Raw genomic sequence first — 26,646 nt, 5'->3', positions numbered from 1 at the left:
AATCATTAAACTCTAGGTGTTATCAAGACAGCCCCAGGTTATTAATAAGAAAAGATAGCTTTAATTGTTTGGTTATATTTAATAATGCAAAGGTCGACACACTCTTCAACCTTGGCAGCACACCTCCCTCCAGAGTTCTGCTCTCTAGTGGCCAGAGACAGAAATGACAGCAAGTTAGGATCTATGGGGTCTGTGTGACAGCTTTTGGCATACCGTATGTATATGTTGTACATATATGTATTTTTCCGGTTGATTTTGAACAGTAAAGTATGCCGTGTCTAATGTAGGCTAGATCAACATTTGTTAATGAAAACCTTTCATTATATGGCTAAACAGAGTCTCTAAAGCTGTAATGTAGTTTTGAACATTACACCTTAATGTACTGTACACGTTAAACAGACTATAATTGCAATATAATGGATGCTGATGGTACTGAATGCTCTTAGCTGTTTTCAATTATTTTCTCACTCTCTAACTGTGTGTGCATGTACAGTAGTAGTGAGTGTATGTGTGTGTGTACAGTATGTGTGTGACTACAGTACAGTGAAGGTGCCCCCGGGAGGCCACAGTAGACTGGCATTCTGGGGCACTACAGTAATTAATGTACCCATGGCACATTGCCACACAAGCAACCAAAGTACACACTAAGTACACACATACACGCACACAAATATACACATACACTTGCAGCACAAGAGTGAGGAAATAACTGAAAATAGCCTCAAGCCTACAGTGTGTCATTGTGCATTTCTTGCTTGACATTGTGATCTACATGTCAACTACAGGATTTGGTTGCAGAGGTCACTTGTCTCTTGTGTTTGTTGGAACAGGCCAGAAACTTTTTTTTTTTTGGACAGAAGCAGAGCTCTTCAGAAGCCAGCTGTCACTTGCACATTAGCATAATTCTGTCAAATTCAGCCAACGTCCACTTTCATTTCACAAAAAGACAAGAGACAAATAGAGCTATATTTTCTCTAGAGACTTCCGAGTACAAGAAATTAAGAAAAAACACCTTTGTTTGAGGTGTAGACTACTATTTTTGTTTGTCCTACTTGTCTTTGCCATTTGCTAATCTCACCAGTTCCACTCCTGCCATCCAGTGATAAACCCAGCCATCCTCCTGATGGCCACACTGTCTACTTGAGTGATGACCCCCAGTTTATCAGTATAGTGGGACGGTTGAGGTAAAACCTGGGATCTGCTTCTGTTCACACACATCTGTCTGTCTGTGTTTGCTCTAGCGCTATCTGGTTGTATCAGGCATGGATGCTGTGTGCTGCAGAGTGAATCAGGTTGTACAGAGGTTCATTACGCACAATTTCCAGAGTGCACAAGCGCTAACATATATCAGAGGGCAGGAACACAGTACGTCTGCTGTACAGCAACAGAGATGTAGCAAAGGTCACATTTTACAAGGTGCTGCATTAAAAAGGGCTGTAACTGACTTTAGATGGCATATGGTATACAGTAATGCTGGGCACCTTTGCTATATGGTTGTGGTAAGTTTCTACTCACATTTGTAACATCAGATACCTCTGTTTCTGAGTGTCTCAACTTGGTCAGATGTGATTGCAAAGTTAATGTGAGGGAATTATATTTGACTTAAAGGTATTTTTCAAATCTCTCAAATGCAAAACGTCTTTTTAACATTTCAACTTGATGATATGAAGTCATACAATTACAACATCGTCTTGCTCTTGGTTTTAAGAACAGCTCTGTGACTTTCTAAGTCTAGTAGGTTAAAATTATCCCTGTGGTGCCAGCGATTCCCAAGATATTGATGTTTCTAGGAAGCCTAGTTTGTCCTTGAATGAACCTCTATCCACTATCGTTTCTTATGCTGTTTGGGGTTAAAGGTTAGATTCCATCTGAGGAGAACATCAATAACAGTGAAATGGAGAAACAAATGCTTTTATCTCCATAGTATATCTAACGCGAATTAAACCACATCCCTTGTAATCAATATATTGACATCGACTCCAAAACAATTATATTTCTATCTTGCTATGTAGACGAACAATATGTAACCACAAAAGTGAATTAACCTTTTATAAGGACAGAAAATTACTTTCAGCATGGCTGACTGGTCAGCATTTTACACTGTTTCTGTAAGAACCACCCTTACCATTAGTAAGACCAGCAGAGAAAGCGGATGTAGACAAACCCTAGAAATAATGGTGTTTTTAATGGGATATGATGGAATTTTCTGATCACAACTATTAACGTTGAATCAAATTAATCTTAGAGTTGGATGCTTATTCAATCTGACCAGACCAACTCGAAAAATTTGTATTCAGTCATCAGTGACGCCCTGTTCTTCTCATGTTGCCTTTATATCTAACTGATAACTGAGTTTTTGTTTAGGGTGAATAGGCTGCTCTTGATAGCCTGTCCACTTGCTCCATCTAGTGGCCATAACCGCGCATAGTCAGCGGAAACCAGGGTCCACTGACCATCCAAGGTACCTTCGGTACTGGTCCTGCAGAAGACACGCAGAAGACACCAATATTCTCCATCTACCACCATGGTTTATTTAATTGGACTAATATGAAATAGAGTCGTACAAGCAAACCAAGACACCAGACTCCATGCAGTGTGGTGGCAGTAATTTAAGTCTTAATGCTGATAAACAATGTCATGACATATTTGGTTAATCACAGCATTGAGTGGGCGATTTGTAGGAGAAAAAAAAGTGCGTCTAAAGTTTCACAGAACAGATAAATGTCTTTGTAAAAACACTTTGCCTAATGCATACTATTGTCTCAGTTTACTGTACATCGATATTTTCCCGTCCAAAGTGACCGGGCCTGTATAACCGGTTTAGTCAACGCATTATCGGATCATTTTACATCAGTTTTTGTAACATGAGAGCAAAGTCTCTCAAGAAGGAAGTAGCACACAATCTCAGCGTCTCATTTTCGATCACTTTTTCCTTCATTCCGGCCCCCGTCGGCAGCAGAGATACAGGCGAGCACACCCAACCCCGTGTTTGCCAGATCAACAAGACCTCAAAATGAATGTTTAATGAGCATTTTAGAAGTCATAATGGCATGTCGCTAATGTCCTGTAATGATCTTCCTGCTGGTGGCCACGCCTCGATGCTTTCTCTTCTACTGTACGCCTCTTGACAGTTGTCTGACAATGGTTTGAACTTTGCTGAATGTAGAAATAGCCTACTCGTCTTCACTTCCACCACCGAGGACTGTCTGCAAGTATCCGAGGCGCTGCTATAAGCTTCGCTCCTATAGACAATCATGACTTTTCCCCTGAGGAAATCTGTATCAGGTAGGCTGCTGGCTTCCTCACATTACATTTGTTTTTTTGTTGTTGTTTTTGCACCTTTCCCTTAAAATTATTTAAATTTTTTATTGTGTGAAAAACTTCAGGTATCTCCACCAGAGGGTTTATGGTTTAAGTAGTGATGGTGTTTGGCAGGGTTTTATCTATGACGAGTGTTGACATTGTTGGGCGCCTTGGAGCTGTCCGTGGTGCTGAAGCAGAGCACACAGTTTGAGCGTCTTCTAACTTCTTTGTTTTAGCCCAAGGGTTTTTGCTTAGCGCCTTTCCAGTGACTTCATGCCTCAGAATTTTAATATTTGAGCTGAAATTTTCTTTATAATTTTAGAGAACTGTTGACTGTGCATTTTTGTATCGCGAGATTCCGGCCTTATTATTTAATCAGTCTTGGGTTATGTTACTGGGGTCTATTATTAATCAGGGGGGAATGAACACAGCGCCTGTGACAGTTTTGTCTGAGGACTGTAGATGGCACCATTGGTTAGACTGTTAACTGTGGTCAATGCACGGACTGAGGCTTAAAGGCAGAGACAGTCAGACGTAGACATGACAGTGTCAGTGTGTCAAAACATGAACTGAAGTTACTTCAACAGGCTACCACACTTTTCAGTTGGGATTGCACATTTCTAACTGACCAGTGGTGGCCTATTTGAAAAGTTATACAAGGATAGCTATTTTGAGGGGGGACGGCGTGGGTATTCAAGCATTTTCTTGAAAAACAAGTTATAATTGGGGCTCTCACAACATAATGCACTTCATTCATTTTGTATTAACATGGCTGCTGGTGTCTGATGGTGCTATACCTGCTGTTTCATAAGCAACCAAGTTGCATTGGTAGTTCTTAACTTTTTTTCCCCCGTGACTTGCTGTTTAGTCTTGTCTAATGAAATATGTATGGTAGAACTACTCTGTCCTTCTCCCTCTTTGCCACTTCCCCGCCTCCTAACCGTGCACCACCACGCCCCGCCGTCTTAATATGTAGGCTGTAGGGTATTATATTAATTATCCCACATCACGGCCAATGTGGATATATTCGTTGTCGAACTGTGCACATGGTCTGGGATTGTGTGTCGATATAGTAAAAGTCCCTCTCCTGTGCCTCCTCCCCGCCGCTCCTTCTCCAGGTTGTACAGTAGGTGGGATGCTCAGAGCAGCAGCTCAGCTGTGTGTGCGCTGCGCTGGGCTCGGACACTGCATCCACAATGAGGCGCCTCCTGCTCTTTTACCTTGCGCTGCCTCGATTCAACCAAAGACAGAAAAACAAGTGGGATCTCCTCGGTGATTCGCTCCCGTCCTCCACGCTTCCTTTCTGAAACGCGCTGATAAGTCTCTTTCTGACGGCAGCAGCTGCTCTGAGGGATCAGGGGGGGGACTATACAAACAGGTGTTTCCATCCTATGGCTGCGCACAGAGCTTCATTCACGACTGTCTTGCTTTTTCCTGAATACCATGTGCACGGTCATGTAGTTTAGTGAGATGATGCAAAACCGCTTACAGGGACTGGGTTTGTGCGTACTTGTTGTGATGCTGAGAAAATGATACAGTTGGAGGAACATGCAGCGTGCTGTGGTGAAAGTCTTTGTACAGCTTCACGGTGGAACGTGTGGTTTTTATTTTTTAAATTTCACTTTTTTCTCGGAGATGCAACGGATAATTCCTGAATAACGCCCAAGTTAACGAAAAATGATTAATTTGGACATTATCTAACAGGCTTCGCCGCACTGCTGGGACTATTTTTCTCGGTGTTTTTCATAGTCTATATTGCATATTCTCTTATTTAACCTGTCGGCTGTAGTTGCCACAGATTATTTCCACTGCGACTGGACGTTTCCCTTCAGGGTCCAGTTTCCTGGATTCAAAGGAGGTGATTTATTTTCACGCTTCTCCGGAAGTTTTTCCCAGAGCGCTGCCAAACTGGCCATGGCTGCAGCGATTGCCAGCTCCCTCATAAGACAAAAAAGGCAGGCGAGGGAGCGGGAGAAGTCTAATGCCTGCCGCTGCGTTAGCAGCCCCAGTAAAGCTAAAGGAACCTGTGAAAAACCCAGTCGACTGAACGTTTTCTCCCGAGTTAAACTCTTTGGCTCGAAGAAGAGGAGAAGGAGACGACCAGGTCTGTTGTGCCATTTCATCTCCATGTATTGTAGGGCGCCATCATATTTGAAAAACTGCATCTAAACGAGGCAGATATTACTCACTGTTCCATTTCTACATAACATTCAAAACATTGATGACCCTGCTGAAGTTGGTGGGAGAATGAGGGGGCTCCCTCATGAAGTTTGTCCACAGAGAAGTCACCTTTGGCATCTCAGGCTGCGCTCAGGCAAATACCAAACTGATGCTTCATCCTTGATGATTTACTCGTTGTTTAGTCCACACTACACAAAAGTGCTTATTATGTAGATTTTGCAAATCACTCAAGACTTAACTGCAATTTCTCACTCTTGAAATCAAACTGGAAAAACAGGTCACCACTGGTCATTTCTGTATCATCAGTGCCCACAGTGGATTAATACCTCAGATTTATGTAAGGTACCACTGAGTATACCTAAACTTTTAAAATTAATCTCAAACAAGACATAAGAAGTTGAAGAATTGATTTTTAAAAAGCTGGTTGCAACTTCTACTCGTAATTTCAAGCTGACTTGACTTTTAGATCAATATTTATATTCCCCTGTATTGCAAAGTTCTTTGTTGTTGAAATGATGATAATTTATCCAACTGAAAACTGCGGGTAGAAATAAAACTAAGGTGGTCACTTGAGGTAGCCTATTATGAGTGGAAAACTTACTGTCCCCAGACATGTGAGCTGAGGTCCAGGGTGGCTCTCATTAAAGCACTCTTATTATCACAGTGAGTCTCTGTGTCTCTGTAGCCTGTAGGCATCCACTCCCTTATAAATCGGGTGCAGAAGTGACTGCACATCTCAGTTGATCACATCTTACTCAGGCCCAAAGCTCACCTTTTGTTAGTTGCATCACCAGTTTGCATCAGTTTCTCAATTTGTGTTGACATGATAACTGCAGGCTTTCAAGACTCTGCTTACTCTTTTCTTCCAGGCTTTATTCAGTACCATCCACCTATTTTCTGTGCAACTTGTTTCTCTATAAACTCTATATGCTGTCATATATATTTCACAGTAATTAGGTGCAGGCTGCCTATTATGCAACAGTCAACTGTATTTTATTTTGAAAATTGAGGAGTTTAACAAACAACTTTATTTACAGTAGTTTCTTAAACATTATAAACCTAACCAACTCTAAAAACCACTCACTCAGTATCAAAGCAACTGGGCGAAGAATAAACACAGGAAAAGTAAAGCAAGTGGTCCTGTGCAAGTCAATCAAGACATTTTCAAGTTTGGACATTAAGCTGAACAAAAAATCTGGTACAACTTGACACCTACAGTTTTTTGCACCCCTCTCACTTCCAATTTCCATTTCTATCCTGTGGAGGAAGCAGTAAGTGCCAAGTAGAAGGCGCTGTCTGTGTGTGACTTACAGATGGTGCCTCACTAAACACAAAGAACTGGCATCTCTCAGAAATACACTGTGAACTGTCAGCAGCACAATGCATGGACATCAGAGTATTGCCTGCTACTGTAGCATGCTGCTGTGTTCACACCACGTGCTGACATATGTACATTTCTAAATGTATGTCTGTGTGTGACAGTAATCTGACTACAGAGCCGATGCATATCTTCAGAACAGTTCTGTATTGTCTAGGTGCCACAACTTGATAACGAATGAACACAAACACAATAATTGCAATATACCAAGTGTATGAACCGAGTTAACCTTCTATATGACAAAAGTAACCTTAGTAAGGCTAGAAATGGCAGTAGGGAAAGGTAAGTGAGATGAAACGATAGATGAAAGGTGTGGTTAGCCACAGTAAAGGACACTCCACCAGGGACAGTAACCAGGGAATGGAGAGCACTTAGCTCTTATCAGACATTACACAAATGTAACACAGACAGGCTACCCTGCCACTTCAAAAGTAAATGCTCTGCCACTTTAAACTATTGTCTTTTAGACTTAGTGATGCTTGATTTTATTATGCAACACTTAGTACTGTAGCTTTCACTCATTTGACTGGAAAAACTATTGCTCTTATCGTCACTCCATATTCCTGTCCTTGTTTCAACTTTTATATACAACAGATACTGGATATAAGCAGCTCAATTTGCACTTAAATTTCAGTGTCCTTTACTGATATTCTAGGATGTACTGACTATTACACATTTACTGAAGTTCAGATTTCTAATTTGATTTAGTTTCAATATATGAAATACAATGTGGTTGTCCAGAAACCAAGGTAGTTTTATAAAAGCCAATTTTTTTTCTGTCATTTAACATTTACTGGACAGTTTCATGGAGAGAAAAAGAAAGATAACATGCAGCAGCCATCTTCGACAACTGAGCCACCACACTCCCCAAAAGCCATTTTCAAATTTGATACCATTTGATCTGATTTTGTTGTTGTCAAGCCACAAGCAGACTTTTTAGTCACCTCTGTTCTAGACTCTGAGAAAACACAGAAACGGTTTGTGAGTTTTCATGGATTGTGGACTCACCGATCAAACTGCTTGTGCCATTTGCCTCTAGTATTAACATGGACCTCAGTGTCTGATCCTGCAGTTCTATAATTGCCATTAAAATTGTTTCAATTCACCCGATGTTTGGTTTAATTTGTTCATATACTCTGGACAATGTCTGCATATAGAACATCCACAACCCCCCAGCCTTTGTCTGTCCTTTTGTTTCAAAAGCAGCAACTACCACAACAGGTCAGGATACTGTATGTGAAAGTGTCTTCAATTGCAGCTCATCTAATGACCAGATTCTTTGTACCAAAAGGAATTCCATTAAAATGTTCTGTATTCTTTTCCACAAGAAGCTCAGATATTAATTGTTTAATTTTGTTCTTCTGGCATGTTGTTACTTAGCTGTTGTAATTGCTAGTTGTAGTTTCCATCCCAACTCGGCTCCACCGTCCTCCTGCCCTCCGAATATGTATCACACTATTGGATTTTATCGCTCCAAGAACTTCCAAAATGGCGGCAAGCAGTCAACAGAAAGCAGAGCTTCAAAATGTCCTTTTAGATTGTTACGAGTGACATCGCATTCCTCTTTCTACAGTATGTGGTTTCATTGTTGTCTCTTCCTGTCCCTGTTTCCCCTCTGCTTTCACAGAGCCCCAGCTGAAGGGGATTGTGACGAAGCTGTACAGTCGACAAGGTTTCCACCTGCAGCTGCAGGCAGATGGAACCATTGACGGAACGAAGGAGGAAGACAATGGTTACAGTAGGTTTCAAGCCAATATTTGCTAAGCTCATTTTTAATCACATTTATTACCATGCTGTCCTTTAATCAAGGGGAAGCTTTCACCTGGCTACCGTCAATTCTATACACTCCAGACACTATGCTTAACACTGTGTTCCTTGTGTTTGATTATACAGTATATGCTGCATTCTGCCTCAGTGCTGAGAGCTAGTTGTGTCTAATACTATGTATTGATGCATCCCTATCATTGCCATTACACCCACCAGCTCTTTGTTTTCCAATAGACAGATTAAAAGGAGATCAATGGAAGAGTAACAGCACAGCCACTTGTCTGCTGACAATACAGCAGAAATGGACCACCTTATAATTAGGCAATGCAGTTAACACTGCATGCGTTTAAAGATTACAGTGAAAGTACAGTGGTTAGTGACCTATGTGAAATCAGCTTTGCCCTCAAATAAATATCTGGCACACAGAAACAGCTTTGATGTAATTCTTACTGTGTTAATCCCAACACTAATCGGATGTAAACAGTTTTGAAGCCTCTGAATTAGTACCTCTGTATTCAATTAGTCCCGTAGTGGAGATGGCGTGAGTATCTTACATAGAAATAGCAGCTCTTTGCAAATGGGGTGTTGTCTAGGCAGAACAACACCTTATAATTTGTGTAGAGTTTGTTTCCTAAATAAAGTGATAGCAAAGTGAAAGTTAAATACTACACAGAGCAGACCATGTGCAGGAGTACAAATGACGATGGACACCACATACACACACAGAAACACACACAATAGAATACGTATCACAAACCAAACACCCCACCCATCACGTCTGCGTGGACTCACTTTTCTGTTGACTTGCATAACAACTGGCCCGCATTGGCACCAAAATAGTTTTTGAAGAGAAAATTAGAGAGTACTGCTGAATAGGAAGAGGAGAAAGAGTGAAGCTCTTTGCACTGCTCCAAAAATAGCGTTGTTAGGCGCTGGGTGCACTTGTCTCCATGGTGACGGAGAGCAAAGTCCTCTTGGAGCTACTGGTGTCTTGTGATGGTGGGAGAGGACCTACTCAAATGCGCACGCACACACACACACGCACACATAAACAAGGATTTGATCTTTGCCACTGTAGCATACTGCGAAGACGCCTTGGCCACTGGGCTGTGGTCATAAAAGAAGTTTGATATTTCTTTGACATTTTCATTAGAAAGGCAAACAGCCTCAGAAATAACAAACCCAAGTCTCATAAATCTTTGTCAATTCCCTCTCATTTTATACAGAGTCAGCCATTTTCATGCATTGCATCACAACTGAGCAAACCTACTGGGTATCTAGGGACAAAGAAGAGAGAATGAGAGGGTACTGTTCAGAACAAAGCAGTCCCATTTTCAGTCTTGTCCTGGCTTTATAAATAGACTCAAAAGTTTGCATTCATTTATTAAAAAGACAATTTTTCCTATCTATTTTTAGCAATACCTGAGATGTTGAATTCAAGAATTTGAGACGTTAGCCAGTCTTCCGTCCGGTAATTCACATCATGGTTCAAACAAATGACATATAGTGTTTTTATTGGTACAAGAGTCTTGCATAATTTACCTACCTCTGCCATGTATTTTTTCTTTATATAACCCAGTTCCCCCCCCCACCCACCCCAAAAAAGGAGCCACTGCAGTGGAACAGTAATCAGACCACAGTAGTGGTGTGTAATGTTGTCACAACAGATTACTTTTTAGCTCAGATACTTTGTTGTACTGTCAAATTCAGGCTTCTCTAATTGCAGGCATGCTGTTCCCAGAATGAGTAACAAGATAAATGTTTAAAATGTGACTAGCCATTAGTGGAAAACTTTCAGATTCATTGTCGCACCAAATCTCTCAAGATTCCTAGACTAGTTAGTGGGTGGAACTGAGACATGGAGCCAGCCTGCAAGCAATTGTGAAAACTGTCCCTCAGGCCTCTTCACCCTTCTTATTCCATGTGCCTCTCTGCACCAGGAAAGGTCTGTGAGTGGGTGGCAGCCCTGCCGTCCTCTTCAGTGTGCTCAGGTGTTTCTAGGAGCCAGGAAGTAATTGAGTTTCCCCCCTTGAAAATCTCCATCAGCACACCGGCTGGTAATCCTCCTGAAATGAAGTGGACTGCAGATGTGTACGTGTGCGTCGTGGTGGGAGTATGAAGGGAGAAAACTCAGTGAGCAACGCAGAGTGAGAAGGGTGGCAATTATAAAGGCTCACATAGCAAGACGTTTCTATACGACATACAAGGCAGAATTATCCCAAATGCTGTATACAGATCTGTATGTTTATTCTATATTTGAAAGAAATCTGCAAATCTTGTTGCTTTGCCAAAGTAGTGAGACGGCTTATGAAAACACCATCTCTGCACAATGAGAGCTTCCAACCATATGTTTAGAAATGTTTGAAGTAAACTGTAGTTGAATTTACCATATATCCACCATGACACACTAAGTAACTATTGTTTATATTAGGATTGAAAGAACATTTCAGGTTAGAAAACCGTATTAAAATCTATATTGTCTTAGTTTCTGTCTTTGGTTGACAGTCATTAAGTACAAACTTGGCAAGCACTGAGGTGATCATTGGTTTCTCAACTTAATGAATGTACAACATTAGTGTAGAGTACATCTAAAAATAATGTAGATATTGAGGTTGTAAATAGTACATCTTATCTGCTTGAGATATACATTTTACTGGCAGCATCTTCTGTACACAGCTGCCAAAGCAGGATACACCAGAGATACAGTCACGAAAAAGATACAGCAATCTGTCATTTTGAAAGCTTCAAGATAGAGTGTATGTGTATGTGTGTGTGTCTTTCCCTGGGGAGCCATCTTTTGATTGCTGCTCTATTATTATATATGAATTTCAGTAACTATGTGTTGGAAAAGTGATGCATGAATTTTCTAGGGGTGAGTTTAAGTTAGTTGAGAAAGTAACTCAACCACACTCTATACTGAGTTTAAGATGCATGTAGTGGGGGAAAGAGACAGGCTAGAATCAAGATGAAATAATAAATAATATTAATGACAGAAAAAATACTCAACATTGAGAACAACTGTATTGATAAATCCTATTACACACAAGCCTACACACCTATAGTATATACTTAAAGGGATACAGTAGTTCACCCAAAATTGAAATTGCACTCATTATCTACTCACCCTCATGTCGACTAAGGGCTGGGTGAAGTTTCAGAGTTATCTGTGGCTTCTCTGAGTTACAGGGGGTCTCGACGTAGCAGTGCATGTCAATATAACGGTTGCAAATGGATACCAACTGTCTTCGTAACAAAAAGACACACCAAAAAACATCCAAATACCTCCATGCTGCTCGTATGTAATGTCCGTCTTGTATTGAAGCCCCGAAATGCGAACCAGGGTCTGAGCTTTGAGAAGCTTCCACTACAAAACAAGCTTGAAAAATTGACTTATTTAAAAAAATTTTGGGACAATTTCGCATTTCGGGACTTCAATACAAGACAGACATTACATACGAGCAGCATGGAGGTATTTGGATGTTTTTTGGTGTGTCCTTTTTTTTACGAAGACAGTTGGTATCCATTTGCAACCGCTATATTGACATGCACTGCTACGTCGAGACCCCCTGTAACTCAGAGAAGCCACGGAGGACTCTGAAACTTCTCCCAGCCCTTAGTCGACATGAGGGTGAGTAGATAACGAGTGAAATTTCAATCTTGGGTGAACTATCGCTTTAACACCTTCTAACCAGTAAAGGCCCCATTCAGTGTGTATTAGAGGGCTGGCAAAGAGACTCATGGAAAATGTATCTGTCCATTTTTACATTTTTGTTGGTATTGTTGATATACACTGTTCATTGGGACTATGAGAACATAAGAGTGTATATCAAGAGAGTCTTTTCACATAAAAAAACAGAGGTAAAAGAAAAAAAATTGAGAGACGGTCAAGTATGTGACCATCTGTTCTGAAACTGTAATGAAGGTATTTTATTGTATCCACTGTAATATATTGTATTGTATACTGTACTTTATAAGTAGGCATAGTACTGTTTTGTGTTTGTTTGTTTTTTTTATGCATTTTTAATTATTGTAGTGCTCAAGTCACCTGCCCCAGAGACTACGGTTGAAAATTAGCCAACTTGGCTAAACCGGCATGTTTACAGAAATGTTTATTAATGTGCATCGTCTCTGTATATTTAAACCAATATTCAAATTCAAATTCAAAATGACAGGGATAGATAGAAAGATAGAGAGGAAGATGGAGAGGGCGAGGCAGAGAGAGTGGACAGAGCCACAGAGTGAGTGGTTCTTAAAACCTTTTTTCACTGAACCAAGAATATGCTGCCAATGCCTGTTTATGCCACCAAGTAAATGCATTATGCATTACTCTGGCTGTTGTTTACAATGAAGGGCCAGAGAGAAGCTGGTCTACAGCGTTAAAGCAGTAAGGGCAGATGAAATAGTCGGTCATAAAGCCTCTATAGTGCACTTTTGTTCAAAGGAGTCTGCAGAAAGCAGCTGACAAGAGGGCCTATAGTAAGGGCACACTCCGACGGATTTAGTTTAATCTCTCCTCTCGTGTCTAAATTTGAAAAGCTCTATCCGAACATCATAATATACAGTATTAATAACTAACAGGGAAGCTTGAGAGGAATGTAATAATTCTGCTGTGGACATTATTTACTGCATGTGGTACTGTACTATCAAAAGGATAAAACAAAAAATTCACACCAACGGTGATGGCATCATTGTTTGGGAGTATGTCCAACAATAGTCAGAGCAATGGGCGAGAAGTTTTCTTTTTTTGGGAACAGAGGCACGACTACAGACTTTCAGGTGGATGATCATGTGCTTTTCCTCTATTCAGCCTGTGGGCTCCCTGCCAGCATCTTATGAAACACACACACTCACACACACATACAGTAGAGGCCGATGTTAATTAGGTAGAGGTGTAAGCTACCTTATTGACACCAGTGGAAACGTGTCTGTGACCACAGCAGGGTGAGGGTGTGAGGGAGCCAGCAGCAGCCCAGCTGGTCACAGACACGTTTACACTGGTGTACGTGTGTGTGCGTGTGAATTTGAGCATTAGCATGAAGTCCATGTATGGAAGTAAGTTATTTCCCTTCCTGCACTCACATGTAATGCAGCATCACAAGGCCCATAATGACTGCTGGTAGACATCGGTTCAGTGATTTCTACGTATTGTGTTTGCACAATTGCACAATATTTAAGCCTAACTTTACTAAGCTTATGATTTTGGTTCATATGTGTGAATGAGAAACTAAATAATTTTAACTGCCTATCTGTTTTGTGTCTGATTTTGCTCATTTGCTTTTGCAAAAACACCCCTGGGACACAGTAGCTGAGCTCACGTCTTACCTTTATTTGTGGTATTGTTTTCACAACTCACTCTTCCACCCCGACACACAGTGAATACTAATAACAGTTAGTTCAACTCCTAATGGTAAATGGCACTAAAAGTTACCCTGAACACCTTTTAGAGGCTGTAAATTTCAAATATGCATTACCTATATATTTGTGTTTTTGATCAATTGACTGGTTCTTTAAGAAAATATAAAAAGTGCACTAAATTGACATGGATATGTGCAGTAAAATGTACTTACACTTTGTGCCTTTTGTCTCTTTCAGCCATGTTCAACCTTATACCAGTGGGGCTGCGAGTGGTGGCCATCCAGGGGGTGCAGACCAAACTCTATCTGGCTATGAACAGTGAGGGCTACCTGTACACATCAGTAAGTGCTGTGTATGTTTGTGTGCATGTCTGTAGGGCTGGCTGCTGGTTTCTGTTCTAGTGGCTGTTCTTCTAGTCCAGCTGTATACAGAGCACACGCTGGATCTCTGACAGACATCTGAGATACTATGTTAAGAAAAGGTAGACGGCATACTTGAAAACAATAGCAGATATATTTTACTTTAAGGCTTCATACATTAGTTTCTACTAAATTTGATATTATTTGTGTAAACTTGTAACTAATTCACACTCTGCCCACTCAGACGCAAAATCATCCTGAGCCTGATGAAAGAGCAGAATCACTTTCTGATATAGTTCAGTGTCAATAAAAAGTTCAAGGATTGTGTAAGCAGGCAGAGCGGTGACATATCTGATCGCGACAGCTGGCTCTTCATCTTTGATTAAATGTGCAAGGTTATGAATAATTCAGTTGCCGGCCGACCAATGTGCCTGTTCGTCTTCCTCCCAAATGCCACCATCGCATTGTTTGGCAGGCATCTATGAGAGGACTGACAGGGCGGTTGGATGTGCACCCAGAGGGCGAACAGACACACACGTTCACTGTTGACAGACAATCCTCGTAGTCAAATTAGTAAAGATTGCTCTGTATGGTAAAGGTCTCAGTAGGCAGACACAATAGTGATTGATAGAAACAAGCAAGGAAAACCTAATGATCTACTCGCTTATTATTCTGCAACTGCTGCTGACAAATTATTAATTATATGCTTAGGCAGTAATGTGATGAACACAGAAGGAAAACTGGCCCTCTGGCCCCTGTCTTGTACACACACACGCAAATTCTTTAATCAACAAGGTTAAAGTGCTGGCTCTCACCAAGCATTGATTCAGTCACAATCACTACAAGTCAAGGAACTGCAAAAGGTTAGACAGTTAGATTTGGTGAAAGAGGGTTCTGCTCTTTGAGGGAGCTGTCATTCCAAGCCAAAGACACAACAAGGATTCTTCTGAAAAGACGGCGATGGCACATACAGTAGTGAATAGGAGATGGAGGAGCAGGGGACAGTTACATCAGCAAGCAGCATCATGTAGTTATCTGTAGAATAACGGTGACAACTGTCAAAACGTTAAAGTCAGCTGGTACACCTGTGCAAACATGATTGCATCGTACCATAAAGCTGTTAGCCAATCAGGAGAGGTATGCACCACTGACACCAGTGAAGCATAAATAAAATGCCTGATAGCTGATCAAGTAAATTTCACTGCACTGTAATTAACACAAGGCTGTGTTCCAGACCGTGTTGTTCTCTCTGCCTTCCTTTTGGAGGAATGAATAGGTAATTATTTCTGCATGGAATCAGTAGCATTACATTAATAACTGTTCTGTCAACATGTACCTGTGTTCTGATAATTGGTACATTTCAGATGTGCCACATTATTTTTCACATATGCATGATTTTAAGATTGGAGACTTTTAATTTGTAGACAAACAATTATGCAATTACAACAGTACAACACAGTCGGGCTTTATCTGACAGATTGAACACAGACATAATTGCAGCTGAAGAAACACTTTTGTGTTGTTTTACCTGTCACTCAGCATTTAATGGCACCCTGTTGTCATGTTGTTACTAAATCCCCATTTCAAAATAAAAGTCAAATTTCTAGTTAAAAGTTAAGTTTAGACACAGGGATCTCATTAAGTGCAATACTTGTAATACCAAAAGACTGACAACATAATCACGGCGGCCTAGTGTGAATGTTGCATTGTCTGTCTATAATTACATCTCATAATGAGTGCTAGCATTTGTTTGACAACATATCCATGTGGGTTGCCCTAGCTAAGAATGCCTGCGGGAAACATAGAGGAATAATTGAAATAAAACATACTCTTTAAACTCCTTCCCACACACATTCACGCACTGTATTTAACATGGCACTCCAGCAGTCCACAGCTCCCAGTGAGTGATTTTAATGATATGAGCTGGGCTGTCAGTAATTAAGCACATGCAGCAAGCTGTAGGATTAATTTAATAAAGACGGATCCCGCTGACAAAGGCTCCACGAGCAAGAGAGAAGCAGTGGTAGAAGTACGGTACACTATTTCTCAACTGTCTTTTGTTGCTACGGTTTTAGGAAAAGAAGAGTACAATGATTTTAGATGGGCATTATATTCATGTTAAATTTCATCCTTGCTTCTGTCTGTTACACTTCACTGAAACAGCTCCTCACAGTCTTCCTTGACATCTTAATGCAGAGTGCCGCAGGACAGTAATGTAGTGTGGCACTGTTGGATCCTGAGTGCACCTCTTTACACTGCTGATTATGGTACTCCACTCTGAGGGACTTGGGCAGTGGTTTGGTATCTCTGGGTAAAACCCTATACACCTTCTTGTCCTACAGATTCTCAGTTGCTACTCTTCACTGTGTGTGTGCAATTTGCCTTATGGTGTATCGGTTCTATCTAGGTTACTACTTTATTTGCCTTTTACATAATCCCCCTTGCACTGAGCTAGATCTTGTTATTGCAGTACAGATGATATCCAGTTATGTTTTACATCTGATTTTAACCAAAATAGGCCTATTGTATCTCAAGATGAGACAGTAACTATTTGGTGATTGAGAGTGTCACTACAAAGCTTTTGACTACTGTAGGTCATCTAAAAGGGACTAACCTGACACCTATCTTGATTTAAGGTCCATGTTCCCATTGTCTTAGCTTGCTCCAAGCTTAAGGCTAAATGAGTCACTGCATTTGAGATTGGGTTTTTTTCTAAAATGTTAAACTCGCACATATGAGACTTGAAAGATTTGTTTAACTGCAATAATTGCATTATATGTAAATAGCAGCACACAGTGTGCCAGTATAGACTGCCTTTGTTTTGTTTTTACATATCATATTGTGTCACTGCTTGGTTTATTTTTGCATTGATCATTGATTTGGAAGCACTTTTGGACATCCATTATAAAAATGCTATGTATATACGTAATACAGTCTAATGTTATTGCTATTGATACAGACCAAGTTGAATAAAGATTCACTGATATCTTGGCCTAACATTGGAACCAGGATTCAAAAAGCACTAGACGCAGTCAACAGAATGAGAATAAAGATTAATAGCAAATTAGCTTTTTACTCTATTTAGGTTTTTTTTTTTCTGATGTATAAATGTGTTCTTATTTTAGTCAAATTGTGATCTTACAAAGCTACACTCCAGAGATAATGCTGTTGGTTGCATGCACGACTCATCTATGCTGCTTTAATTCCAGTCTTCCTGGGAAAAACAATACAGTATATCTTCTAGGTGTGTTACACTGGAGGAATGCAGTTGGGGGATGGGTTACACAGCTCCCCATTTCAGTTAAATTAGAGAGAGAATTGAATTAAATTGAATGTGTATCTTGCTGCCTTAGTGCCTTGTCTTGCTGGGATTGCTGCTATGGTAAAGTGCTGCCTAAAAGCACACACATTAAAACTAGCCAATAGCTGGAAGCGTACTGTATGGAGGGAGATTCCCAATCAACAGTAGAGAGACAACAGATGACGTATCTTGGGTGGGGGATGGTGGGGTGGGTGGGAGGATGTCGGGTTGCTGGGGAGTGCTGCTGCTGGGATCTAGATGTCGACCATTATTCTACACGTGTCTGCATAAGAATATGCATGAGTGGAAATGTGAGTGAACGTGTGTCATATAATACATAGGACTCAGATGATTTACATGCATAGTCAATTTAGTTCTATCATACTAACGACAATGCATGCTAGATCGTGAATGTACATGTATGTTTAGATTAAGGATAATGTTATGCATCTCCTTTGCTGGCATTAATCTGAGAGGCTTTTACAACATAGACTCAGTTCTCTCACATGATGCATATAAGCTCTCTGCTCAGATACAGCTGTGAGTTCCATATTTAAGAGCAGGGAATGTACACCAAGAACAAGATAGAGGGAGAGTGAGAGAAATGAGGAGTGAGAAAAAGAGTGTACATGTGTGGGTGAGGCAGAATGCACCAGTGAAAATAATTCATCCATCAGTATCAATGTGTGGGAGAGGAAGAGCCAATTAATATGTATTTTTATTTTACTATCCTCTGTTTTCTTGTTTGCCCTTCTACTTTTCCAGAAGTTGTGATGCAAGTTCAGCAGCAGAACTATAGAAGGGTTATTTTATTCTAGACAAAAAAAAGTGTGCTACATGTTGTCAGCATTATCTGAAATATTCTGCAAGAGAATACAGATAATAATCCAACACCTTCTATACATATGAACAGAAGTGCAGTTATGCTGAATCTGAAACAAATATAGATTAATTTGCACTTTCTTGATATGTTTTCAGGTCTGTGGCTATATTTTTAGACCCTGAGCTAAGTGGTGTCCACATATCTTATGAGGTGCCTTTGAAGTGGTGTTATTAATTTCCTGGCGGGTCACATTTGAATTAGTGTGAGTCACTGAGGCTCCAGTTGAGTCTCGTCTCGACTGCTTTGCGCAAGTCTGTGTAAAATGGAGAGTTCAGGGCTGCTGGGGAGGAAATATTTATCAGGCTGGTGTCGAGGTTTACAAGGTGGCCATGGTTATGCATCCTGTGAAAGAGTTCCTACATAAAACATTGAACCCATCACATCCTCACTTGTTTATAAAAGCACTTTGGATATGCAGTATGCCCATCTAAAGGACTATGGTGGAAAAAGGTAATGTGGAGAGTGCAGAGATGAAAAAGAATGATGAAGATAAGAAAAGGCTTCTAGGCAAAGCCAACACTCACATTATATCCATGAAGTCAGTGTATATTCCTGATATTTTTGTCTAGGCGTTTGGTATGAAATCTATTTTCCAAATAATGTGTCAACAGAGTCACTTTAATTGTGTATTAAGGAAGAAGAAGGCACGCACGGCACAACAATGAAATATTATTCATTGTTTGCATGTAGGATCAGTAGAAAATACAGGCTGAAAGGTATAAAAGAAGTCTGTATATTCTTGTGCCTTTACATCATGTATTTTAGTGTGCTCCTGTTTGATATGTAGTTGGCTCACAGCCATACCTTTTCAACCATTTAGCAAGCACAATGCCGCTGGTAAATAACCACTGCTGCAAGGTCTCACTCCATTGAGCTGTGTCATTAACTGGTTTGCGTGTGTGTGTGCGCTCCTGGCCTGAGCGTGTACCCTGTGTGGGTTTGTCTATTTGTATTTAGTATTTGTGAGGGTCTTTTCCACAAGCTTAAAGCTCTCCAATTTATTCCCAAACAAATGAACTCCATGAGTACTTTATCTTTAGCTAAAGAAAAAGGTGCTTTTTAATCCACTTCCACTCTACTGAAAAGACTGGGAAATTGAAAAGCCGGATTTAGCAAGATTTGTCTTCACTGACCAGCCATAGCATTAGCTTTTGTGAGTCTCACAATCACTGATGTGGCTTCAAAGAAACTAGAACAGCACTCAGTCCCTGATTCCATTGGCATAATTGGTGTCATTTAAGTTTTGATATGGCAGCTGAATACACATGATGCAGTACGCAGCATTGATTTGGCTTGTCTTGTGAAAAGTCCGGCCAATATCTTTACTGTGAGATCAGATCCATTATGCTAGTATTTCTCCTCCTGCTGATTGGATCAGGAAAACATTATTCAGCTGTAATTACTCCCCAGAAGCCAACAGAATGCTGTTTGAGAGTGCATCATAACTGAGAGGGTTTTCTTGACATAGCCGCCTTGCTAATGGAATATTCATTTGATAGTTACCTTTATCACCGTTGATGTGATAAGGGTAATGTGGCTGGTGTGGCTAAGGCTGATGTGTAATTGCGTGCTAAAACACACAAAGTCTGGCAGATAGGGAGCGCAGTGAGTTTAAATCCCATTTCAAATGACAGGGAAACATTATTCAGTATATTACATTCAACACTTGCATCATTCTTTAACTGTCTCTCCCCATAGGCAGTTGCATCGTAAAGTTGCTCAGGCAATACTGCCATAACTTCAGCAGGGATTCCCCCTAGCTGTAAAACATAAGAGTCTCTGCCTGTGTTTGGTCTTTGCAAAAGAGATGACAATTCACTTCATTTATAGAGACAAGAGTCGATATGTGCTGGACAGACAGACAGACAGACAGACAGACAGACAGACAGACAGACAGACAGACAGACATATTTGGAGGTGACACTGACTGAAAATGTTTACACAGTAAATTTACAAAAAAAAAAGAAAGAAGGCTTTTGTGCTTTTAACTTAAGTAAATCAAACATAATTTAAATATAGACATACTCTGAATATTTGCTTTGTAGTGGAATCTAAAGTAGGTTTCTGACATCCCAAGCCCCAGATAAGGATGAGAAAAACACACACACAGATATGTAAGTCACCTTGTAGCAAATAACAATAAACCGATATAACTGATACATAAGTGCTAAGGAAGACAAGATAAACGTACATGTCACTATTGGCACTGTATTAGGTAGCCAACTGAAGTGAAGCTGGTAAAGAACATGAAGAGAAGCTACAGTAAAGTTTTCAATCCTTCATCCTCTTGTTCACTTTCTTGTAAAGATAGGGGAGGTCTACAAAGTTAAATGAAAACACTGCTCAACCCACACACTGATGCTTGAGAAAAGAGGAATGAATACAGATGGACTGTGAATTTTGCCCACTCCTTTCCAATAAAAATTTGGCAAAATGTATCGCACAGCTCCCATCAGCACAACTACAAATTTTCTCATAGCTACAGAAATAGGAAGAGCTGGCACACTCAGACTCGTACGTTCCATAAAAACCTTTATAGCACTCATTTTCCTTTTGCCCAGTCGGTTCTATATGAGAGGGGTACACCTCCTAACACAATATGCTGAAACAGTGCTGGAATAATTTCTCTTTTCTTTCCAAAACCGCTTGTCTGGATATTGGTGAGTGAGGTTTCCAGCTGTGCATCATTTGGACAAGGATGTGTCATAAATGCATATTTCAAGGAAAAGTCCATGTAGTGTAATGGGATCATTAAAAGTCCATTTAGCCGAACCACCTTAGACACATGGGGGGAGGGAGATGACAAGGCGGATATTGTTTCGATGCAGATAGTGTCCTGCTTTTTTACTTCTAAAGTGATTTCCTCCTGCTCCATCTGGCACCGGAGCCATGATTAAAGTGATGTGGGATTTTTTATTTTATTTTACTGGGAGACTGGTTTCAGTGAACAATAGATATGCTGTTGACTGACGAAGTTGCTACTGGACCCCATTCAAAAGCATCTGAATGTTTCTGTCTATCACAGCCCTGTTAGAATAGAATTGGGGGATCCCCTGCCACTGTGGCCCCTCCTCGTGTCAGTATGAGTGAGCCTGCTCTCCACAGATCAACTCCAATACAGCAGTGCCCGCCAGCAGCCTCCCAACCATCTTGGCTCCAAATGTGCCTGTATCTGTCTGTTTATCAATACACTCTTATTCTTCTCCAGGGCGAGTGTAACCAGCCAAATCCACATAAGCTCATTATTAGAGGTAGAACAGAACTCCTGGCTCGAGAGCTGGCTCCACAACTGAGCAGCAGTTGTGTAGCTTCCAATTGCTGCTCGTGCATAACTGACATGGACGCTGTCCAGCCTGTCCAAGACTGCTGCTGCTGCTAATCAGGCTGAATAACAGTCATACAGCAAGAAGGACATGACGAAGTTAAACAGTCAAGAAATTAACAGTGTGATTGACAAAGCGAATGAATCTGACTGAAGGAGGGAGAAAACAACAAAGGTTTAAACAAAAGCTTTGACCTGGCAGTTGAAAGTGCAGCAAAGAACAGCACGTCAGAAACATGTAAATAGAGTGTATTTGTCATCTTTGTGTAACTTGTTTGCACAATGAAGTACAAAGACTAGATAAGCAGTCTAATACTAGTAGCTAACCACTTAAGAACTCACAGACCATGGTTCATCTGACTGACTTTCTTTCAAAGACACCATCATTTGAGGGATACAAAAGAGACAACACACTAGAAGGATAATGCCAAGATGCCTACGGGAAGGGCCAAAACAGGAATTATTTCTTTAGCTTGGCTCTTTTAATACATGCAGCAAATAATTGCTTATTCTTTTACAACTGCAAAATTGTTGCAATACGTTGGGAGAGTAGCATCAGAGCTGGCGATACAACCAGATCTTCTTTTTTAAATTATTATTTAAGGCACCAAGGGGCAAGTTGGAGACACAGACAAGGCACACAAGCAATCTTGGACTGAAGCAGAGATTAAAGGCAAAGCTAAGCTCAGACATGCATCAACACAGATACTCAACTCCTGAAAACCAAGCACAAAGACTAAAGATGTGCAGTCTCAGTCAAACTGGATCTAATGTCTCTCTTTGTTTTTTTACATGTACCGTAGCCTATTGGGGGAAAAATCTTCACATTCAGCTCTGGAGCTAAAACTATTTGGATAAAATTAGGAAATGATTGAGGAGAAAATTTCTTACTGATCTGTAACAGCTCCCAGCTGGTTCTCCAGCCGTCCTTGTGGGCTTAGCATTTATTTGAGTGGAGTGGTTGGTACCCCTGTGATGTTGCAGCTTGACTGAGAACTAAGGCTGAGCCAACAGTATGTATCCCATTGATGTGATATGTCACAAGCTTCCTGTGACTTTCACTCCATTTCTGTCAGAGATTTTTGTCTGGTGAGGTCTGTGAAGGCAACATCAGTGAGAAAGGCTGACGAATGATGGTCGCCTGTTACTCTATGTACGTCTGGGTTTTGTGTCTTAAATGGGCTATCCAACTCGGCGTAACAAAAGCCACTACATGAGAGAGCAATATGCTTTATTGGTCTTTTATCAAGTTCAACAAGTGAACATTTCAACCCATTACCCTTCACTGCTTTGCACGTTTTAGCTGCTTTGTAGACAAAAGCTTCAAAGCACATTATCACCAGACATGAACCTCATTCAGTCTTTTGAAGTCCTGTTAGCGTTGCACATGAAGAGTGATGCTGTTGAACCAAAAAAAAAAAAAAACAGAGAGGCTGTTATAGATGACTCCCTGTCTGTTAGTGGCATGTTGTTTGTCATGATCTCACTGTGAGTCTTTGGCCCTGAGGACACGTCATCACACTCACCACTCACACCCGCACCCACAAAAGCAATGTGTTTGATAGACCTGCTTCAGTCCGAAAGAGGCACTCATCCTTCTCTTTCCAAGACAGCTCACTCTGTAAAATTCATTGAGTTGATTTGACATCGAGTTGGTTATTCCAACTGTGTGTTATGGTGATGTTTGTGTATATTGCATGTATTTTTTTATTTATTTGCACACGAAGGAGAAAATGTTACCAGCGTGTCAAAAACAACTAACTGCTCATAGCTTCACATGTCATTTGCTGCCTTTCCCTCGTGTGTTGTCCCTAAATTTCTCTCAAGGAGAACTCTCTTCTAACGAATCAGACTGTTTTGTAGACTCACTGCCCAAACAGCTCTACAAATTAGATACACAATCATGAAAACCTTGCCTCGGGGGAAATAAAACGTCAGCCACAACGTGTTTGTCGCATTAATGACCAAATTCTATATAGGCACCAGATTCTAAACCAAACAGAAAGGATGAGAACTCTTGCACAGTATGGAGTCTAGAAAATGAACAGCAAAATTATGTCTCCAAGGAGTCATCCCACAGCGAGTTCATTAGTTAAGGAGATAAGGAAGCAATCTGACAGCATACAAAGATAGGTCGACACGTACCTTGCATGCACTACCCATGTGCACATGGGTTGCAAGATAATATTGAATCCCCTTTGTAAAAGCATTGAAATTATTTTTATATCTTAAAAAAGGTAAATACTATAATACCTCCCAACAAGAATCACAAATCCAGTTGACCATACTTGATGAACTGAGATAATGAACTGTCCATACATAATTAACAGCTAGGAGCAAAATGAGAATATACAGTACTCATCTTGCTTTATGTTTTTATTAATGCTCCTCTGCATCTGTCATATTACTATTATCTATGCTCTATACTACATTATTCACGACAGTAAATGGAATGAATAGGTTTAGAAGATTCTCAAGAGATAAAAATCTTAAAGTAAGGGCTTGAACCTTGAGATCGCTCCTACGCTCTTTTCCTGCACGAGTGTGCGTTGGACGTGCAGCGCAATGTACCGTTATTAAGTTGTGCACTCAAGTAATTAACTATTGCATTTCAACTGCTTCTCTTCATAACAGGATGTCAAAGACTCTTGAGATCTTGTGAATTACTGTCCAACAACTACTATACACTGTATCTTCTTCTCCCCCTCCCAGGAACACTTTACACCAGAGTGCAAATTCAAGGAGTCAGTGTTCGAGAACTATTACGTGACATACTCCTCCATGATATACCGGCAGCAGCAGTCGGGCAGGGGCTGGTACCTCGGTCTGAACAAGGAAGGAGAAATCATGAAGGGGAATCATGTCAAGAAGAACAAGCCAGCAGCCCACTTCCTTCCCAAGCCTCTTAAGGGTAAGCATGGTCAGATCGACTTTGACGTTTTGCTGTTCAACATTACAAATCAGGTTATGCTCGACGAGTAGTTTGAACAATGTGTTGTCCAACCATGTGGGAAATCAAGTGTCTATAATGGCTACAAAAGAGGGAGTGAAAAGCCGGCTATCTTAGAGAGGACAGACACCATATCAGTATTGTCTCTTCTGGAAGGCAGTCAGACTGTTCCACGTCTGCACAGCTAACCAATCACAGTGTGAAGCAAGTAGAAGTGCCTGATTGCTGTTTATGGGACTTCATGGTGGGAGGGGTGTTTCTGAAACTGTTTACTTTAGACCATCCAAGAAGCAGATCTGATGGAAAATGCTGGCAACTTGAGAAGAGTGGTGCTCAGCATCAGAGATAAAGTTGCTGTAACTACAAAATCTATTAAGAATTTTTCTTGACTATTCAGCAAAGTCACTTTTCTAGCTGGCAAAGGAGTTGTTTTCCACCACAAAAAGCCCCCCTCCCTTACGCTTTCAGTTCATGTGGACATCCTTTTACTAAATACTAAATGGGTTGTTTTCCATATGACACTGCAGAATGAGGTCAAGCTTTTGTCTGTGAGCACACGTAGCAGGAACAATATGGTTAAAAGCTTTGAATAGTAGCACCTAGGACTTTATTTTATTTACAGTTAAGTCGCAGAGAACCTTTCCCATTCAAAAAAAAGTGCATGTGGTAGTATGGCTATAGAGAACAGAAGAAACAGGGTGGGGAGATGGAGAAATGGTTCTGTTCGCTCTGTTGAAAAGGCCACAGTCCTTTCATCTTCAACAAGACACAGATTTACCTGTCAACAGAAAGGAGACACAGAGAAAGAGTCTGTTTCCACTTCAGTGGGATAAAAGAAGAGATTTTTTCATCATTTTTTTCTGTGTAATAAATGAAAGCCTTGCAGTGCAAAATACTTCGACAATGATGAAAAGAGGTCTTTTTTTTTTCTTCTTCTTTTTTACAATTGTTGATTGTCAAGTAGCTTGGATTTGTCACATGGGGCTCTAGTTTCACTACATTCTTTTGTGTGTGCTCACATTAACGTGCCTACTACAGTAGCATTGCAGGGTTATTACTGGTATCTGCCTAGGTCAATAATTAGATAATGCACCTAGTCTAACCATTTGGTTCAATGTTATCAGATAAAGTATAAGGATTCAGGATTAGGTGAACTGGGTAAAGTTTAAACTATGAAAATTTAAATACGAATTTTTGTACAATATTTTTTCTATTCTTATAAAAATGTAATCAAAACAAAACACTAAATGACTGCTTAGCCAGACACATCCCTCTCACACAGTGAAACATCTGTGTGAAAACTATCTTCTATTTAAGTGAGAGGTTTCTGGATATTCTGTATTGATTTCACAGCACGTTGGAGTAAAATTCTTAATTTGATGTTGCCCCTTCTTACGTCTTAACAACTTATTACCAACCAGCATCTCATTTAGAATCCATGTCTTCCCTCCGAGATCACTATAATAGCTTCTTACTTCCATTTAACAGGCCATGTAGGAGGGTCTCAAACACACTTACGAGCAATAGTCAGAGAATGATTGCCTTGCTTAATGCGAAATAAGAATAGATAGAAATTGGATAGATGAGACAGAAATTCAAACAGATTCCAGAAACCACTGTCATTCAGTTGCCTTTTATGTAGTTTAACTAAGAGCTGAAATATAGTATTTTTGCCATGTGGTGGCCAATCAGCCCTGTATGGCAGAGTTTTCATGGAAACATGATGTCAAGGACAGGGTTGTTAGCACTCACAGCAAGTTTCCTTCTAGTTTGGCACCTTTGGGTCTGATGGATGAATGCTTTTGCAGATCAAAGAAATCAATAAACAGGTTTTGTCAGGGTTGGTC

General features: G+C 40.5%; 1 protein-coding gene across 4 annotated transcripts in view; it reads left to right on the top strand.

Moving 5' to 3' along the window:
- Window positions 1-26,646, top strand: part of fgf13a (fibroblast growth factor 13a) — a 97,965-nt gene that overhangs the window by 67,814 nt on the left and 3,505 nt on the right. For 3 of the 4 annotated variants that reach the window (XM_083980577.1, XM_083980576.1, XM_083980578.1), the window contains 3 exons: window positions 8,490-8,600; window positions 14,222-14,325; window positions 24,562-24,760. In XM_083980577.1, the coding sequence (XP_083836703.1) occupies window positions 8,490-8,600; window positions 14,222-14,325; window positions 24,562-24,760 (414 nt within the window). Of the gene's footprint in view, window positions 1-5,214; window positions 5,408-8,489; window positions 8,601-14,221; window positions 14,326-24,561; window positions 24,761-26,646 lie in introns of those variants that run through there. The other variant, XM_083980579.1, reaches the window with a different exon arrangement.

Source organism: Trachurus trachurus, assembly GCF_905171665.1.
Source record: "Trachurus trachurus genome assembly, chromosome: 10".
NCBI lineage: Eukaryota > Metazoa > Chordata > Actinopteri > Carangiformes > Carangidae > Trachurus > Trachurus trachurus.
Note: the sequence above shows the minus strand (reverse complement) of the source record. Positions and strands in the feature narration are given on the sequence as shown.